The sequence below is a fragment of the Leucoraja erinacea genome, chromosome 7 (assembly GCF_028641065.1).
Source record: "Leucoraja erinacea ecotype New England chromosome 7, Leri_hhj_1, whole genome shotgun sequence".
NCBI lineage: Eukaryota > Metazoa > Chordata > Chondrichthyes > Rajiformes > Rajidae > Leucoraja > Leucoraja erinaceus.
Window position 1 is genome coordinate 34,932,141 of NC_073383.1, and position 20,911 is coordinate 34,953,051.

The 20,911-nt window shown below is 43.6% G+C and overlaps 1 protein-coding gene across 1 annotated transcript in view; it reads left to right on the forward strand.

The window, feature by feature from the left end:
- The window catches only part of bmpr2b (bone morphogenetic protein receptor, type II b (serine/threonine kinase)), a 178,331-nt gene extending 158,976 nt beyond the window's left edge, over positions 1-19,355 (forward strand). Inside the window, exons 8-13 of the mRNA XM_055638243.1 lie at positions 2,051-2,211; positions 3,342-3,489; positions 4,323-4,459; positions 6,559-6,743; positions 8,443-9,719; positions 17,139-19,355. Of these exons, the coding sequence (XP_055494218.1) occupies positions 2,051-2,211; positions 3,342-3,489; positions 4,323-4,459; positions 6,559-6,743; positions 8,443-9,719; positions 17,139-17,404 (2,174 nt within the window). The 3' untranslated portion in view covers positions 17,405-19,355. The remainder of the gene's footprint in view (positions 1-2,050; positions 2,212-3,341; positions 3,490-4,322; positions 4,460-6,558; positions 6,744-8,442; positions 9,720-17,138) is intronic.
- The last annotated feature ends 1,556 nt before the right edge of the window (positions 19,356-20,911 follow it).

The window sequence follows — 20,911 nt, forward strand, 5'->3', positions numbered from 1 at the left end:
AGTCACTTGCCCAGAGTAGGTGAATTGAGGACCAGAGGACATAGGTCTAAGGCGAAGGGGAAAAGATTTAATAGGAATCAGAGTGGTAACTTTTTCACACATAAGGTGGTGGGTGTATGGAACAAGCTGCCAGAGGACGTAGTTGAGTCTGGGACTATCCCAGCCTTCAAAGGTTCAAAGGTCTGCCCATTGTCACGTGTAACAATTAAGGTACAGTGAAACTCGAACCTTTAAGAAACAGTTAGACAAGTACATGGATAGGACAGGTTTGGAGGGATATAGACCAAACACGGGCAGGTGTAGCTGGGACATGTTGGCCAATGTGGGCAAGTTGGGCCGAAGCGCCTGTTTCCACACTGTCACTCTATGACACTTAGGGAACTAATATCATGATCACCCATGCACTAGGACCAGCCTTGTAATACTGCATACTGCATATAAAGGTTCATGGGGAGAGCCTGGAAAATGTTAAACAAGTTCTCATATCTCAGGAGCCATCTCTTAGTGAAAGCTGACATCAGTGATTGTTCCGTGACCTTCAATACACCTGCATAGACTTTGGTTGATCGAGTAAAGGGATATTTGAAGTTCAAGAGTTCCGGCCTAGTCCAAACTCTGTGGTCGACTAGATAGCTGTGATCCCTATTCTCTTATCCGGTTCTTAGATTTGGGCTACCTGCAGCAGGCATCTTAGGCCACTGGACAAACACCACCAATTATGTCAATGGAAGATTCTCCAAATTAACTGGAAGGATAAGTAAATCAATGTCAGCATTCTCCTCTTGGCTGTTCTCATCAACAGTAGTGAGTCTCTAGTTCTCAGTTCGCAACGTTGGGCAGGGCAGGCCATTTGCATGCCTTATACCTGAAACTGCCACACTTATTCGGTACCTTAATTGATACATGTGACAATACACTGACCTTGAAACCTTGAAACCTATTCTGAGTTTTTTATTGGGAGGAGGTTATCAATTGGCAGAGAAAAAATATTCTTGGAGTGATCAATGTTTCCTTAAAGAAATGGAACATCTCATTTGACGCTTGGCCCAGGAATGCTCACAGTAGATAAGGAGCATTTGAGGTGGTACTGAAGGCCATGCACGAGGAGCACACAAAAGCATTCCATACATTGTAAAAGAGCAACCCAAAAAGAGCAAAACTAGCCACCCACTCATCCCAACACCCACCTCCTTCTGTAGAATTTGTAGAAGATGTTCACATTCATCACCACAAAACCCTCACAGAGTAGAAGGACATTAATTTTGCTCGGCCTAAGATGAAGAAGAATCAGAAATCGGGCACATTAGGTCAGTCAAGCATTACAGCCTTTCCACATGTTTCAAAATCTCTTCTTTTGGGCAGGGAGATTTAAAACGTACATAAATGGACAGAACACTCTACCTTGTCAAAGACAGCAAGATCTAGAAGCAGATTGTTCACATCAGGATGATTTGTTTTGGATCCAGCACATTGATGCAATCACATAAAAGCTCACCAATGCCTCTACTTCCTCAGAGGTTTGGGGAGATTCAGCATGTTGCTGTATGCTGGAGAGCATATAGACTGGCTGCATCACGGCTGGTTCAAAAATTCAAACGCTTAACAACGAAGGCTGCAGAAAATAGTGGACATTATCTGGTCCATCATGGATATTAATCTCCCCACCATCGAAGGGGTCAACAGGAAGAGCTGCCTCAAGAAGGTTGTTAATATCATCAAATACCCACACTCTCTTCATGCTGCTACCATTTAGATTCTAACCAAATCCCTATCCCCAACCACCTCAACCCTACAAAATCATGACAGATGATACATTCTTACGGTTGCTCTACATCGTTTATTTTTTGCACAATCACATGCACAATTTACTTAAAATAACTGATCATTTATTTTATCTTCATTTTAGTTGTTGAAGCATCTAACACACTTGTAAAGCTGCAGCAGTAAACATTTTATTGCTCCAGTTCACATTCAGTGCATATGACAAATAAACACTCCTGAAAACGCTTGTTTCGTGCATTCTAACATTGAGGATTGTTTGGCTTATCAGATCAATACAAGTCAGCTATTACACACCGGGATCTCAACAGCAGGAATGTGCTGGTGAAGAACGACGGAACATGCGCCATCAGTGACTTTGGTCTTTCCATGAAACTAACTGGTAATAGATTGGTTCGACCAGGAGAGGAGGACACTGCAGCCATCAGTGAGGTGAGCAACAAAAGGGTGAAGGTGAGCAGGTATCATGGCATATTTCTTTTAGCTTTACAACACGAGGCTGCATTATCAAAAATCAAGAAGACAACTAATATGCACATAGACAAAAGGGAGCTGTTATCAATGGTTTTTATGTATTATTGTGTATTTGTATAGAGCAATAATAGCAGGGTTATTATAATCCCAGCATTTTATTACAATGATTCAAAGTTGTCAATTTGTTCATTTATTAATTTCATGGGCATTGCTGGCATTTATTGCCAATTCCTTATAAACCCTGACAGAGTGATACACTTGACCACGTTTAAGAATCAGCAACATTGCTATGGATGTAGGGAGTCAGGTGAATACTTGGTTGAGGAGTTAATGCATGTGGCAGAGATTCTGAATGTTGGACCATTGGAATCTCTACTGGTGCAGAGGAGACCTGTACAAGAAGGACTGGTTGCACCTGATCTGGACCAATATGCCCGCAGGGGGGTTTGCTAGTGCTCCTCTGGAAGGTTGAAATTAGAGTAGAAAGTCAGCTTTAGATGAGGAGGAATTTATTTAGTGAGAGGGTGGTGAATCTGTGAATTCATTGTCACAGAAGGCTGTGGAGGCCAAGTCAATGGATATTTTTTAAGGCAGAGGTTGTTAGATTCTTGATTAGTACAGGTGTCAGGGGTTATAGGTAGAAGAAGGGGAATGGTGTTGAGAGGGAAAGATAGATCAGCCATGATTGAATGGAGTAGACTTGATGGGCCAAATTACCTAAGTCTGCTCCTATCACTTATGAACTTATGAAATGTTGCCAATCGAATCTTTTACATTTACGCAAGAGAGCAAATAGCTTTAATGTCTTTGTTTGAATTTCTAATTTAAAAGAATGATTGCGCATACCTCTCAAACGAAGGTTTGTAGCGTTGTTGTCTGGCACTGGAAGATGTCCTCCTTGGCATGGAGATACAGTGTTGAAGTTTCTGGCAACAACTTCCCACAAGACTATCCCAAATGGTGCCAGCGTTTAGTTGATCGACAAACACTGGATGCTGGATCAGCCAGTGTTTAGTGCGCAAATGGTGAAAACTATAAATAAACTTTCTTTCCTTGTGCTGATGTCTCCATTGTCATCATTTCCATAGGTTGGCACAGTCCGCTACATGGCTCCTGAGGTGTTGGAGGGAGCAGTAAACCTGCGGGATTGCGCATCTGCTCTCAAACAGGTGGATATGTATGCACTGGGCCTTATTTACTGGGAAATATTCACAAAGTGCTCAGATCTTTTTCCAGGTAAGAAAACAATTTTTATGACAACAATGACACAGTAAATAATCCCAAGATGCTTAACAGGAGCATTATTAGACCAAAACATTATTCCCTCACCCAGTGTACTGGAAGAACTTCCAAGGGTCTTCTGTGAACTGACTCAAATATATCCAGTTAAAATGAGGTTGGATGACCAGAGATGGAAAAGAAAGTCAGGCTGAAGATTTACCGTTCTCTTCTGACTGGAATTTCACATTGGTGGCACTTGAGAGAGGGAGCTATATTCCAATCTACTAAAATAATCAGACTTCTTTGTCCCAGGCCCTGGAATCTTTGAGTGCTTTTGTAGCCTATTCTTGACTTATGTAAACAACGTTGGAATTTGATAGCTATAATTAATTGCCCCTTTCCTGCAATGGCTCATCAGGATTGGAATACCCAGGACTAGATGAACAGTTATGTTCTCTGACCTATGGACCTATCTCCCAAGTTGTATCATTGATGGTTTATTCTATTTTTCTAATTTCTTTCTATCTTTCTTTCTCTGTTTTTCCTATCTATAAATATAAATAAATAATTAGAGGCAATGTTAATAGGTAACCGATAAAGGAGGATCCCAGCTACTTTGGTAACTGGGTCCCTGGAAACCTGGATATTTAATATGTAACCGTTAAACAAAGTCTGTACTGGTTTGGATTATGATATGTAGATGCCTCTAATAAAAATTTATTAAAAAACAAAAGGATTAGAATACGAGTATGTGGCAGGGTAAAATGATGTGCTGTTTCCCCACCTTGTTAGAAAAGATGAGAAACTCCTCAAAACTTCTAATATAACCTTGTTTATTCAATGAACAGGAGAGACGGTGCCTGACTATCAGATGGCCTTCCAGGCCGAGGTGGGAAACCATCCTAGCTTCGAGGATATGCAACATTTGGTCTCTCGAGAGAAACAAAGACCCAAATTTCCTGAAGCCTGGAAAGAAAACAGCCTGGTAAGCAAGTAGGATTTTCTGCCATTTTTTATCCACCTATTTAAAAATCCTTCCTGATTATAAAAAATGTGCACAGCAAACACCTTGAATTAGATTCAATTCCAGATTGTTTCTAGAAACAAAATGCAGAAAAACTCGGTAGGTCAGGCAGTATCGTTGGGAAAGGTTATATTTGATCAGTTTTTAAAATGAAAACTAAAAGTGAGTTTCTTGAGAGGGTACATTGAGCCGTATAGCACAGGACAGAGCCCTTGGCCCACAATACCGTGCCAAACATGATGCCCGGTTAAAAATTCTCCTCTGCTAATAGTCTGTATCCAGTCTCTGCATACCCATGTCTCTATTCAAAACCATTTTAAAGGCCACTACCATATGCCTCCTCTACCTCTACTGGCAGTTTGTTTCAGGCACCCGTTACTCTCTGTGCAAACAAAAACTTGCCCTGCACATCTCCTTTAAACTTTGGCCTCTCACCGTGGGAAAAGGGTCCCGACTCTCAGAAAGCAATCAGGGTAGAAAGCAGAAGAGATTAAATTACAAAATATATGGTAGTGCAAAGTGAAAAAGATAGGTAATGATACAAAGAAAATATAAAAATCAGAGGCATTGTAAGTGGAGAACAGAATCTCAATCTGTAGTTCCCAAAATATCAAGGATTCCGTAAATCAGAAATTAAATTAAAATTGAAAATTCTGGAGAGGTCTTTATTTGAAATTGTTTGATGGAAAGTTGAGGAGAATTAGGGGAAAGATGAAGTGTTGGTCCTCGAGTTTACATTGTGCTTTGACAGGAGCTTTCAAATCCCTGCCATCTTGGGAAACATCTCCTACTACATTCACAGCCCAAGAATCGACACCTTCACGCAGGAATAAGGAATGAAAGATTTATTGAATACTAGACCATGTACTGACCCATTGGGTCTGCTCCCCCAACGCAAGATTCCACCACTCACCCGCTCCCCCAAAGCAAGTCGTTCCCCCAACTCAATTTGGCACCACTCACGCATAGCCCCCAACTGCGCATGCATGGCTCATTTCTCTTCATCCCCTAGCACTCCCTCCTCTTCTTCTTCACCCTCCCTCTTCAATCCCTAGAGAGGGGAGGGGGGAGAAAGGGTGGGGGGTAGAGAGGGATGGGGGTGGAGAAGGGAGGGTGGAGGTAGAGAGGGAAGGAGTAGGGAGGGAGGGGAGTAGAGAGGAGAGGGGAAGGGAGTGAAGGGGGTAGAGAGAGGGAGGGGGATAGAGGGAGAGGGTGGGGGGTAGGGGGAGAGGGAGAGAGGGCGAGGGAAGGGGGGTAGAGAGGGAGAGGGAGGGAGAGTAAGGAGGGAGAGGACGAGAGAGGGAGGGGCATAAGGATGGGAGTGAGAGTAGATATGGAGGGGGCATCTCCCTCCTCCACCCCTCCCCACCTCCCTCCTCCACACACCCCCCACATCTCCCTCTACCACCCCACTCCCCATCCCATCTCCCTCCTCATTTCCCTCATCCTCCTCACCTCACTCCCATTCCCTGCCCCAGGACCTATCCAGGTCGTAGAGCAGCGCCAGGGCCTGGAACTCGGCCTGGTTCTCGTACTCGGCCAGGCCCTGGACCCAGGCTTGTCCTTGGTTCCAGCGGTGGCTATTTTTTCGGCCCCGGGCTCGGATCTCACTCCAGCTCAAGCACCAGGCTCGGCTCCAGCCAGGGCCCGCGGCTCCACCCTGGCCACCGGGCGTCGGGTGCCGGCAGCGGACGCCACGTGAGTGCGCTGGAGTGCCCCTCCCTCTTGGAGTCTCCCGTCCTGTCCTGCCTTGCGAGTCCATTGTGACGACACTCTGGTTTTTTTCCCGAAATGGGTGCGTTTTCTGGCTTTTTTTATAACGTTAAACGATTAAAAAAGTGCAGAAATATAGGTGGGAATGCAACGGGAAGGTGTTTATGTCGCCTGACGGGAAAAATTAGTAGAATGTGTGAAAATGGGAAGGCTGTTTGGAAGAAAATAGGAACATAGAAATTGGCACACACACACATACACACACACAGCCACAAACAAGACAAAGAGTTTTAGTAATAGTATAGATTCCCTTGTCGTGGAAAACAAAAAATGTATTTGATTCATAGGCAGTCCGATCACTAAAGGAAACAATGGACGACTGCTGGGACCAGGATGCAGAAGCTCGTCTCACGGCCCAGTGTGCAGAAGAGAGAATGGCAGATCTCATGGTGATGTGGGATCGAAACAAGTCTGTTAGTCCCACAGTCAATCCGATGTCACAGTTTACTACAACAGCAATGCAGAATGAACGGTGGGTAGCAAAAAACAATCGTAAGATCCATGAGTCTCCAGTTTTATTTCCTCTAATTCCGCTCTTGATCTGGACATATGTGCATTATTTATTTTCCATTTTCTTCTTCTCTTTTCTTCTCTGGTTCCCCATCCATCACTAAGTCAGCCTATTTTTTATTTTCTCTCTTTTGAATACTTCACCTCCCATATCATCAAAACACCACCACAACATGTCACAACTTTGCCACCTTATTTTCTTGCTGCTGCTCTAGGTATGAATTACACTTGGATAGATCACAGATCTGCCTCTGTCCTTTGCAAGCGGAATCTTTAACCTCCCTGTTCCTCCTCTCTTAAATCCTTCTCCCTGCCTCTTCCAACATATGCGGAGAGCTCATGATTTTGTTATCACAATAATTTGGACAATTCATTCAACTTTCCTGGTTTATTTTGCCCCATCTGGTCAAATCTCCGACAAACTTAATCTTAGTCTTTTTACTTTATTTCCGTGTGGCAGTTGTAAATTAATTGCTGTTCCTTTGATCTCTTTACCACTTAATAGTGCTGACCACACACATTTTTTTTGAGTTATTACGGTAAATTGTAAAAGCTTCCCACCCTATCAATCTTGCTTTTAAAAATTGATTTAATTTGATTAGTACAGGTGTCAGAGATTATGGGGGGGAAGGCAGGAGTATGGGGTTAAGAGGGAGAGACAGATCAGCCATGATTGAATGGTGGAGTAGATTTTGTGGATCGAATGGCCTAATTCTGTTCCTATCACATGATCTAATGAAAATCATCCCTCAAAAAAATTCTCTCATTTAAAATTAGTAGTTGTCCCCCATCATCTTTCTTCTAAAATTTTGAATCCATGCCCATCAGATTCAGATTCAGATTCAGATTCAATTTTAATTGTCATTGTCAGTGTACAGTACAGAGACAACGAAATGCATTTAGCATCTCCCTGGAAGAGCGAGATAGCAAACGATTTGAATAAATAATAATAAGTGTCGGGGGGGGGGGGGGGGGGGGGGGGTGGTGATTGGCAGTCACCGAGGTACGTTGTTGAGTAGAGTGACAGCCGCCGGAAAGAAGCTCCATCGTTCCAGAAAGGTCATGTATTAAGCCCTCTGCTTTCACTCTGCCTTAGAGACGGAATGATCACAACCAGAGTCACAAATGATTCAGAAATGGAGTACGGTCTCACTTGATGAGACACAATTCTGGTCTACCTCCAGCATCCTTGATTCTTCTTTTGTGAAAGGAATGCAAATTTCCCTGAGTTAGTACAATCAAAATCATTCGGGCAGTGGAGTTGTTGCTGTTTCTCATAGCTCCAATGACCTGAGGTCAATCATGACTTGGTTGCTTCTGTGAGTTTGCACCTCCTGTCTGTGACTTTATGGGAGAAAACCATAGGAAATGTACATCGGTGCCAGTAGATAAATTCACTATTGACACTTAGCAAAGGAAAGTTGTTGGAAATGTGTGAAAGAGAATAAGTTGCCGGGATGCAGGGAAATGGGTAAGGGGCTATACATTTTTTATGTTGAGGTATCTCTTTTATCTTATATTTGTAATTACATCTTTGTTGTTCTAAGTATGACATAAGAAGATAAAGAATATGGACCCTGTCATAGACTCTTAGCTAATTTATTTTGCATTCTGGACATGTTTGCTAGGGTTACTAATTGATGTTTTTTGTCTTACTGCAGGAATCTTTCACACAGTCGACGAGCACCAAAGATGGGACCAAACCCTGATTATTCTTCCTCTTCATACATTGAAGACTCCGTCCACCACACTGAAGGAATAGTAAAAAATATAGCTTCTGAAAACTCTACATCTGGCACGCCATCGACCACCAGTGAGAAGAACCGCAATTCCATTAACTATGAAAGGCAACAGGCTCAAGCACGGATCCCCAGTCCAGAGACCAGCGTCACCAGCTTGTCAGCAACAACCACCACTACCAACACAGCGGGCCTCACACCCAGCACTGCCATGTCCACAATCTCTGAAACACAATACTCTGAGGATACCAACACACAGGTGGGCAACTTGTTGCCACCTCTGAGCTCTACCCCAGTGTGCCTGCAACTGACTGAAGAAGACCTGGAGACCAACAAGCTAGATCCTAAAGAAGTGGACAAAAACCTCAAAGAGAGCTCAGACGAAAACTTGATGGAGCACTCTTTGAAGCAATTCAGTGGGTCTGATCCCCTTGGTGGCAGCAATCCCAGTCTCCTCTATCCTCTGATCAAGCTGGCAGCTGAAGTAACTGGGCACCAGGATTTTCCCCAACCCAGCACCAGCCAGGCTTGTTTGATCCCTGACATCCCAGCCACTCAAATGTACCCCCTCCCCAAACAACAGAACATACCCAAGCGTCCTACCAGCCTCCCCCTCAACACTAAAAACATGGCGAAGGAATCACGGCTGAAGTTTGGCAGCAAGCACAAGTCAAACCTTAAGCAGGTGGAGACAGGAGTGGCAAAAATGAACACCATAAATGCAGGGGAGCCTCAAGTGGTAACTGTCACAGTGAATGGCATTACTAGAAGAGATCAGGTAGGGAACCCACACCCAACGGTCACACAGTATGCAAATGGATCAGTACCTGGCCCTCAGAAGTCCAATGTAGCAAGCCATCGAGGCCAGGAATCCCTCCAGTCTCAGTTTAGTGGGGAGGACAGCAGAGTGAATATAAACTCCAGTCCCGATGAACATGAACCATTGCTGAGGAGGGAACAACAAGCTACCCGGGATGACATAATTGCCGAGAGACTAATGGACAGGAGGGATCGTCCGCTTGACCAGGGGCGGACAAATTCCAACAATAACAACAACAGCAATCAATGTGGCACAGTGGATGGTGCATTGGCAAATGACCAGCATGGCCCCGTGGCACGGCGGCAAGGCAGGAGGGCAGAAAGGCCAAACTCACTCGATCTTTCATCAGCCACCATTTTGGATAGCTGTAGTATGCCATGTAAGTAGAAAACGCTATTTAAAATGTTGCTAATGTACAAGATAATTTAATGATGATGAAGTAGGTAATATTCAGCCATTCAAATAATTACATCGATGACTGCACCCTGATCTGATAAAAGCTATCTGCCCTGCTCAGGTAACAAGGCTTGTATGTTATAATCACAGATCCCAGTTAGCAAATGCCAGCATGCAAGTTCAGTGGGAACAGTATTGACTCCTTTAATAATGCAACTAAATAGTTGAGATCCCTCGCTGACATTCAAAGTTGTGAATCGCATTTAAATGTAAGAAGATGAGCGTCTGGATGGAGATCTGGAGAACTATTCTTGTTTAGGGATTGGACCCCAACAAAAGTGATCCCCTTTGCAGAATGAAAGGGAGTAAATGATCTTCTTTATACAATCCTCTTTATAAAATTATTTACAATATACAGTTTGGGACAAAGACCCGTCATTTATTTATTTGCCTCTGTACTCCACAATTTGAAATTTGTAATAAAAAATAATCGCATGCAGTTAAAGTGCACATTGTCAGATTTTATTAAAGGGTATATTTATATGTTTTGGTTTCACCATGTAGAAATTAAAGCTGTGTTTATACATTGTCCCCCCATTTCAAGGCACCATAATGTTTGGGATACATGGCTCCACAGGCGTTTGTAATTGCTCAGGTGTGTTTAATTGCCTCCTTAATGCCTCCTTTAGCTCCTCTAGTCTTTCCTCCAGTCTTTCAATCACCTTTGGAAACTTTTATTGCTGTTTATCAACATGAGGACCAAAGTTGTGCCAATGAAAGTCAAATAAGCCATTATGAGACTGAGAAACAAGAATACAACTGTTAGAGATATCAGCCAAACCTTAGGCTTCCCAAAATCAACTATTTGGAACATTGTTGAGAAGAAAGAGAGTACTGGTGAGCTTACTAATCACAAAGGGACCTGCAGGCCAAGGAAGACCTCCACAGCTGATGACAGAATAATTCTCTTTATAATAAAGAAATATTCCCATACACCTGATCAGAAACACTCTTCAGGAGTCAGGTGTGGATTTGTCAATGTCTGCAGAAGATTTCATGAACAGAAATACAAGATGCAAACCACTGATTAGCTGCAAAAATAGGATGGCTGGGCTTGCCAAGAAGTGCTTAAAAGAACAACCACGGTTCTGGAAAAAGGTCTTGTGGACAGATGAGACAAAGATTAACATATCAGAGTGATGGCAACAGCAAACTATGGAGGAGGGAAGGAACTGCCCAAGATCCAAAGCATACTACCTCAACTGTGAAACATGGTGGTTGGGATGTTTTGGCCTGGGCATGTATTGCTGCTGAATGTACTGGCTCACTTATCTTCATTGATGTTACAACTGCTGATGGTAGTAACATAAATGAATTCTGAAGTGTATAGACACATCCTATCTGCTCAAGTTCAAACAAATGCCTCAAAACTCATTGGCTGGCAGTTCATTCAACAGCAAGACAATTATACCAAACATACTGCTAAAGCAACAAAGAGTTTTTCAAAGCTAAAATATGGTCACTTCTAGAGTGGGCGTCAATCATCCAATCTGAACCCAATTGACCATGCCGTTTATATCAGAAAACTGTAGGGTACTAGCCTCCAAAACAAGCATAAGCTAAAGATGGCTGCAATACAGGCCTGGCAGAACATCACCAGAGAAGTCACCCAGCAACTGGTGATGTCCATGAATCGCAGACTTCAAGCAGTCATTGCATGCAAAGGATATGCAACAAAATACTAAACATGACTACTTTAATCTAAAGGCGGGGGGGGGGACTATGTATAAACATTGCTGTAATTCCCACATGGTGAAACCGAAATGTATAACAATACCCTTTAATAGAATCTGACAATGTGCACTTTAACCACATGTGATTTTATCTATTACAAATCTCAACTTGTGGAGTACAGAAGCAAATAAATAAACGATTGGTCTTTGTTCCAAACATTATGGAGTGTACTGTGTATTACATTATTGCTAAGAAATAAACAGTTAGTTCAATTGTGCTTGTTATCCACACCATACACGAGTTTCAAGTACAGGTGCACAACCTTTTATCCGAAAGCCTTGGGACCAGACACTTTTCGTAATTCAGAATTTGTCGGTGTTCGGAATGGAAATTTTTTAGCGTAGATTTTAATGGCTGGCTCAGTGGTAGAGTACTCGGCTCATATCCGCAAGGTCGCGAGTTTGCGCCTTGATCCCGGCAGTTACTCGGTCGCGAGTTTGAGTCTTCAATGTAGGTTTTTTTTTGCAGAATAAATGTTTGTATGAAATGCAGTGTAGGAGAGGTGTACTGACTGTGTGGGCAGAACTTTGGAAGTGATTGCCCACCAGTCTTAAAAAGCCGCTGTGTCTCCCTGTCCCTGGGATAGCAGAGGGCGATCAAACAGCACAATACCCCCCTCCCCCTCCAACTCCAGAGGAATCCTCTCCCCGATGGGCCGCTACGGCGACAAGTGGCACTTTGCCCACAGCCCGAGCTGCGCTACCCCAAGAACGAGACGTACCTTGCACACCATCCGCTTCTGCCCCTACGTGTTCCTCTTGAGTTGGAGCGGGGCTGGGCTGGAGTTGCTGCTGGCTGTGGGTCTCTGGGATCTCCGTGCTTGCAGTGGGCCTGGGGGTCGCTGTCCCGTTGGTCCTGACGGCTCCGGCCACCCCCCTGGACTAGAGCTGAGACTGGGAACTGTACCGCCCTTGCCCCCTCCCTCTGCAACTGCAAACAACCCCACTCTCCTGCAAGGGCGGTACAGTTCCCGGAGGATAGCAGGTGGCCAGAGACGTCAGGACCAACAGGAACCCGCTCCCCGATGGGCCCCTACGACGCCCCGAGCTGCGCCCCGTCATCCGCAACCCAGGTTCCTCTGTAGTTGGAGCGGGGCTGGGCTGGGCTGCTGTTGGCTGTGTGTCTCTGGGTTCTCCGTGCTTGCGGTGGGCCTGGTCGACGTCCAATTGGTCCTGACGCCTCTGGTGACTGTACTGACCTGCTGCCATCGCCGACGTGAAGACAGTGCAAAGCCCCCGCGCCGGTGCAATGAGCCGGTGCTGGAGAGGGGAGGGAGGGGGTCACACACATGGCCGGGGAGCAGAGGGGTGTAGGTGGGGTGAAACTGAAGGGAGCGACAATCTGCTGCTGCCTACACTGTGTATCGTGTCTACCGTGGGAACTTTTTAACTCAGCTGGCAGGTAGCAGCATATTGTCAATTGTTAACCATCCCGCGCAATATACCCTCACCTTCTCTTTTATGAATGGGGATTTAGGTCCCCTTTCTTCGAGGACCGACCGGAGGTTCCGCTGTCACCTCTGCGGGCCGCCCTCGGTGAACGTCCTGTCTCCCTGTCCCTGGGATAGTAGGGGGCGATCAAACAGCACAATACCCCCCTCCCCCTCCAACTCCAGAGGAATCCGCTCCCCGATGGGCCGCTACGGCGACAAGTGGCAGTTCGCCCACAGCCCGAGCTGCGCGACCCCAAGAACAAGACGTCCCTTGCACACCATCAGCTTCTGCCCCTACGGGGAGCGTGTTCCTCTGGAGTTGGAACGGGGCTGGGCTGGAGTTGCTGATCTGGGATCTCCGTGCTTGCAGTAGGCCTGGGGGTTGGTGTCCCGATGTGGGGGTGCTGCTCGGGGAGCGGCTTCTGGTGGTCCTGACGTCTCCGGCCAGTTTGCAGTTTTCCTCTGGAGTTGGAATGGGGCTGGGCTGCTGCCGGCTGTGGGTCTCTGGGATCTCCGTGCTTGCAGTGGGCCTGGAGGTCGGTGTCCCGTTGGTCCTGACGTCTCCGGTGACTGGGACTGTGCTGCTAGCATCGCCGACGTGAAGACAGCGCAAAGCCCCCGCGCCGGTGCAATGAGCGGGGAGCTGGGGAGGGAAGGGGTCACACGCATGGCCGGGAAGCAGAGGGGTGTAGGTGGGGTGAAACTGAAGGGAGCGACAATCTGCTGCTGCCTGCACACTGAGTTAAAAAGTTCCCACGCAAGACTCACGATACACTGTGTATCGTGAGTCTACGTGGGAACTTTAACTCAGCGGGCAGGTAGCAGCATATTGTCAATTATTAACCCTCCCGCGCAATATACTCTCACCTTCTCTTTTATGAATGGGGATTTAGTTCCCCTTTCTTCAAGGACTGACCGGAGGTTCCGCTGTCACCTCTGCGGGCCGCCCTCGGTGAACGTTTTCAAGGACCTTTCTTCAAGGACCGAAAAAAATGTCTGCTATTCGGAGGTTTTCGTTATTTGGATCTTCGGATAAAAGGTTGTGCACCTGTAACTGTATTGTGCAAGAGACTAGATAAGAGTGATACATTATTCATCTGGCCCAGTAGATGGCAGGAGATGTTGCTGTGCTTACAGCAAGAAGGGCAAAATTATCGTTGTCACCCTCCACTCAGAAAGTTAGTCCACTTCAAAATATAATTTAGTGTAGAAAGTGTCATGAGATATTTCAGCTTTGAATGGTGCTCGACAAACACATCTTAAATGTCGACAAACAAATCTTAAAAGACATTCTTGCCATAGAGGGAGTACAGAGAAGGTTCTAGACTGATTCCTAGGACGGCAGGACTTTCATATGAAGAAAAACTGGATAGACTCAGCTTGTACTGGCTAGAATTTAGAAGATTGAGGGTGGATCTTATATAAACAAGGGGTCACAGTTTAAGGATGAGGGGGAAGTCTTTTAGGACCGAGATGAGCAAAAAAGAATTCACACAGTAGTGAATCTGTGGAATTCTCTGCCACAGAAGGTAGTTATAGTATGTTGGCTATATTTAAGAGGGAGTTAGATGTGACTCTTGTGGCTAAAGGGATCAGGGGGTATGGAGAGAAGGCAGGTACACGATACTGAGTTGGATGATCAGCCATGATCATATTGAATGGCGGTGCAGGCTCGAAGGGCCGAATGGCCTACTCCTGCACCTATTTTCTATGTGATAAAATTTCTAATTAGATTCCCTCTAAACCATTTGCCTCTTGCCTAAACCTGTGTTCTCTAATTTTAGACGATGATTTTGTGGGGAAATGTTTTCGATTGTCTTGTGTCCCTCAAATTTCTGTATACTTCTGTCAACTCTTCCCTCATCCTTTTCTGCTCCGAGGAAAACAATTCTATCCAGTCTCTTGTGTAACTCAAACGCTCCATTCTAGATAACATCTGGATGAAACTCTTCGGCATCCTTTCAAATGCATTAACATTCTTCCTTTGATGTGGTGACTAGAACTATACACAGTGCCCCAGCGGTTCCTTATGTTGCCAATTTTTTGCACTTTTACATTCACTCTAGATTATTATTTTATCTGTTTTCAATTTCTGGAAGTATTGCTGCAATTTACATGAAGATAGACACAAATTAGTCGTCTGATTTCTCTGCATTTTCTATAATCCTCAATATAATTTGTCCTGTCTCAGCCTGCAAGAGAACATATAAAAATGTGCTAATCTTTCACTTTTTACAAATCTATAGAAAATGTTACTATTTTAATATTTCTGAGTCGGTTAATCTTACATTCTACTTTATTCTGTATACTTTCCTTATGAATGCTTGAATCCTCCTATGCTAGAATCTGATTGTCCCAATTCACTAATTTACTGCCCTTGGGACAAGAGAACCTACCCCATCGCTAACATTCAGCAAAAGCTAGAAATGAAATGTGGACAGCAGGCTAAATAGAATATCTTCTCTGGATGTTATTGTGATTTATAAAGATGTGGTTGAAAGACAGGAAGGACTGGTAATTCAACATTTCGGGCTCTAGAATCTGTAGGTATAATGCGGTGGATGGAGAGGGTTGTAAAAGAGGTGGCATTTCAATATTAGCCGTAGAGTTTGTGACTGCAGTAAGGAGGAGGGATGTAGTTATTTTACCAGTGGTGTACTAAAGGCCTCCAATAGGTGAAATAGCGAGGCAAATATGTTGACAAATCATATAGAAATGTAAAAAATAGTATGATAATACCAGTGGTGGGATTCAACTTCCCCAATATTAACTGGGATCACCTTTGTTTAAATGGTAGAGAGGGGTCAGAATGTTTACTATGCATCCAGAAGAACTAGTTATTGGCAATAACGGACACCAATCCCTTCACTGTGGTCCATTTACAGTAAACTCTTGTTATAACAGACCATAGCGGAGTGAGTGGTATGTTATTGCCAATTAACCGATATAACCGAGTAAGCTACTATTATGTGTATGAAGGAACTGCTGTTTTAAACCAAAGATAGACACACAAAATGCTGGAGTAACCCAGCGGAACAGGCAGCATCTCGGGAGAGAAGGAATGGGTGACGATTCGGGTCGAGACCCTTCTTCAGATTTTGATTTCAGAGTCTGAAGAAGGGTCTCAACCTGAAAAGGCACTCATTGCTTCTGTCCAAAGATGCCGCCTGTTCCGCTGAGTTACTCCAGGATTTTGTGTCTATCTTAAGCTACTATCATGGAATGTATTTAAAACAAAGTACTGCAGACGCTGGTTAATAGACAAAGGGTCACAAAGTGCTAGAATAATTCTGCGAGTCAAGTTCTCTGGAGAGCATGGATAGGTGACACCGGGATCCTCATACTGATTCAACGGCCAAGTTCCTCCAGCACTTTGTGTCCTTTCACTTTAAAATGAGGTGCCGATGGGAGGTGGGTCAAGTGTGGCCTAACCAATAGTTTGTATTACTATTACATGATGTACTAACTCTTTTATTCTATGGCTCAGCCGGTGAAGGCAATTCTTATGCCTTCCTCACCACATTGTTTACGCATGTTACCACTTTCAGCGAACTATGCACTTAGAGCTTTCGGCTACGTGTACAACAGCACTCTCCAATTCACTGCATATGTCCTGCGCTGGTTTAACTTCACAAAATGCATCACTGCATTAAATTCCATTTGCCATTCCCTTATCCACTTTTGCAACCTGTTGTAACCTTCGACAATCATCTTCATTGACAACCGGTATTACCAGTTTTGGTGAGATCTGTAAAGTTACTAATCATGCCTCCTACATTCTCATGCAAATCATTAGTCTATGACAAACAACAGGCAACCCAGCACCAGTATCTACGGCTCACACCACTGGTCACATGCCTCCAATCTGAAAAACAATTCTCCACAACCACTCTCTTCCTCCTACTACCAAACCAATTTGGTATCCAATTTGCTAGCACTTTTTGGTTTCTGGCATTTTCTGTCTTTATATCAGTTTTCCAGCATTTGCAGTTTCTTGATTTTAATCTTGTGGTATTACCATGGCGAGCTGTTTTTTGTTAGCAACTCATCTTAAAATGTGAAGTGTTTTCAATGTTGAGAATTTTGGAAATGTTTCTGTTGGGTACAATGTAATGCAATATCTTTGTTCAAATGATGTAGCAATGTTCCCTTCTCTTCTACAACCCTTCCATCCAGGTGAGACGACAAAGGAAAGTAAGCAGGCCTCTTCTGGGGACAAAATAAAGAAACGAGTTAAAACTCCATACTCGCTAAAAAGATGGCGGCCTTCAACATGGGTCATTTCGACGGATCCCATTGATGGCGAGGTGAACAACAACAGCGGCAGCAACAGTACAGTGGGGCGCTCGAAATCCAGCACCACCGTTTACCTAATCGGGGGGGGTAGCGGTGGCACTGCCACAGCAGCAGTCGGCAGGGAGACTGAACTGAACTGCTTGTGAATCTTCAATTATTACTTTGTACTTCATATGGAGAGAAAGAAACAAATGTAAAAGGACAGCTATTCCACCCTTGAACTGCACCCCTATCCCAACTATCCTGATAATTCCTTTCCATATTTTAAAAAATGCTTTAGAGTTCAGCTATGGAGCAAAGCTTAGAAAATCTGTCATTTCACAAGCTTTTTTTTGTTTGATTTCTTTCTTGTTGCACTTTTTTTGGAAAGGGGGAAAGATTAATCTTTGAGTGAAGCCTAGCCTGAGGCAAGCACTACAAAGGGTCTCGCAGAGGTCTCAGAAAAATAAGCAGCACAACTTTATTAGCACTCATTGTGGATCAGCTGAACCTCTGGTGAAGATCATGCACGTGGGTTCTCAAGGCAGGTGTAACCAATGGCGAGAAATGTGAAAAACAAGTCGTCTGTTGCCTCCCCATTGATGCCATTTATGGAGACATTCTGATTTTGCTATTGAATTATTAAGAGTGTAGTATCACCTTGAGAAAAAAAAACCTTTGTTGGAATGTGCAATATGCGTAGCTAAGTAACGCTTTTAAGAAAAGAAAGAAAATTATTATTTAAAAGTTGTCTCTTCTCTGTATTTCACTGAAGGTTGCTTAATGTGCATGGCCATTCTTCCTCTTCCCCAGCTTTTTCCACACTCCCATCCCCATTCCAGCCATGGAGAGCTGGTGCACTATGCATGATTCCCAATGTTGTTATGATGGCATTCATCTCCCCTCCCTCCCACTAGAATTGACATTAGCGTCCTCCAGATACACCGGTCCATCAGTACACAATTCAGTATTAGTTGGCCAAGCACTTAAACTGTCCACTATCTTGCTATCTTCTCCCTCCATTCCCCCTGAACACTGGTCACTGAAACCCATTTTAATGGTGTGTCTGATCCTGCACCTACTCGACTTCTGAAATTTTAAATGATGGATCAATCTTTATGGTGTACTGGTTTTTCCAATATCTCAGTTTCATATTTAATTGTGAACATGGATGTGGATGAACTGATTACACAGTGAGTTTTCACCTCTGGTTCATATTGTTGATAAATATTTTCTGAGTGCTAACACTAAGCCTCCTTCAAAGAATGTTAGATGGTAATCCAGTTCCTAGCTGACACGAACTCACTGTACAAAACAACCCTGATTTACACTACATTTATAATCCTAGAGGGGTTGTTACAAGGGGAAATGAAATCACAGGTAGACTTGGGTATTCTCCCAAAGTTATATTTGTGCCACATTAGCTGGAACATAGAAGAGTATCCAACCCATGCTATACCTTCCTGGAAGCATTTGTTGTCGGACAATGTAGAGTTGGCTTTAACCTGTATCTAAACTGTGCCAGTACTTTGCCTTATGAGTATTTGGTGCTGACATTAGCTGCCTGAAGTTTCTTTCTGAAGTGGTAATATCCCTTGCCTGGAGATGTTTAACAAAATAACAGTCTAATCCCCCTAACTGAAGTTTAAAGAACAATGTCTGCTCTTAGATCTCCTGACCTATTTTGCTTCTGTCCAGTACAGCTACAGTTTGCACTGCACCGTTTATAACTTGCACGGCAGGTCGAGTAGCCAAAAAAAGAAAGCATGGAGGAGAGGATTACCTCCTTAGTTTGAGATTTGTGATAGATAGGAGATCTTCAAGATGAAACATGTCCACTTTATTAAGGTCCATTGAAATGTGGTTTCTCAGAGTTGGGTTAAAATGCAAGGTGGCTGCACTGTAGCTTGTGGTTCAATCTCCAAATGCCAGTTCATTAAAACACTGAATCATGTCTTGTGGCCATTTTACCATTGGCCAAAATAGTGATAAATATAAATAATAGGTGAATAACTTTAGCCTTGTTCATACATTATTTCTTGTCTTCCAGTTTGAAGGGTTAGGTTGTTTGGCTATATTGAGCTGCAGTAAATGACAGTAAACGGTTCTAAAACAGTTCTTAAACTCAGCACAATTTATATGTACATATCTGGCTCTATGATTACAGATATTAGAACTGTGAGCACAACAGCTTGATGTGGAAGCAGATCCAGAGTTAATCATATTTGGACCTGGCTTCTGAATCTCGGGTGCTGTAGCAGTTTCACTGCTGCAGTTCAATCCCCAATACTCAGGAGTGTTCCCCTAGCTGGTGGAAGGGACGGTGGGTATAAAACCATGGTTACCAGTGCTGTCCATTTCATTCCTAATTCCTTCTCAGCATGTGCTGTTAGAAGGGGTTTCCATCTTCTTCATATCAGAATGGTTCATGATATTGGGGATAAAATAGGTAATCTGGGATTTTACTTATTGGAGCATTAAAGGTTGAGCGGAGAGTTGATGGAGATGTACAAAATCTTGAATACAAAGGGTGTAGTTGGGTGGGGGTTGCTGTTGTAAATGCAGGTCAAAAAGGCTAGAGAGCACAAACTTAGGGTGTTTGGCAAAAGATTCAAGTTGTACAAAGGGTTTTATTTTACCCAAACAGTAGTTATGATCTAATATGTATTCTCAAAGTGCAGTAGATGCAGATTCAGATGTGGCTTTCACATTGAACTGGATCAATATGAGAAAGTAATATATTTGCAGGTCAGTGGGGGGGGTGGGGGGGGGGGGTAAAAACAGGAACGGAGCGGCTTGACTCAAGAAAACTGGCAGTGTACAGATTCAAAGGGCTAAACGACGTGTTGTTACAATGCTCCATGCTTGTTATTGTGGCAGCTAACTGCAGCATGAAATAAGAACATTGGTTTACAGGCATAGATTCTTAATTGTTGGGCTTTTACTAATAAGCCCCTGGTAAGATTCTTCCAACCTGACATGAGAAATTAAAAGTCTGTCCCCAGACACTAACTAAAGCCAGTTATTTGAAAATATCATCCAAATTTGCTTAGCTAGTTGCATGCGATCTCCTTTTTGAAAATAAAAAGATTACTTTTTGGTTATGTCAATGCTGGAAATCTGAAACCTAAACAGAAGCAATTCACAAAATAACTTTTGACAAGCAAGAGGAAAGATAGAAGAGCAGTTTCAGAGATAAGTTTTCCCCAGCTGAGCATATTTTTTTCTTACACCTGACCTTTATCTCTTTAATTTTTCTGTGGATTTAATATTAGTTCTTTGAGAATGACTTCAATCCAGTCCTAATTTGTGCCAATTTTGTTTTGACAATCTTTGGTGGGGGGGGGGGGAAGCTGATTTAGCTTTCAGTAGTAAACCTCAGTTCCAAATCCCAGCAGAAATCACTGCTTAAAAGCAAAACATTCAATTATTGCTTAATGTCATTTATTTGAGTGTAATGATTAAACTTAAGATATTCCCCATAATTAGCAATTGCACTAGGTATGTAAACATGAGTAGCTGATTTCAATAATCAAGAGCAACTTGCCCTGATGGCTTATCCCTACTGTATGTGATTAATCCACAAGGTTTAGAAAGGGTTTGGGGTGTAATTCCCTGTCCTACTTTGATCTCAGCTAAGTTCTCAGGGTAAAGAGGACAAATCGGTTGGAAAA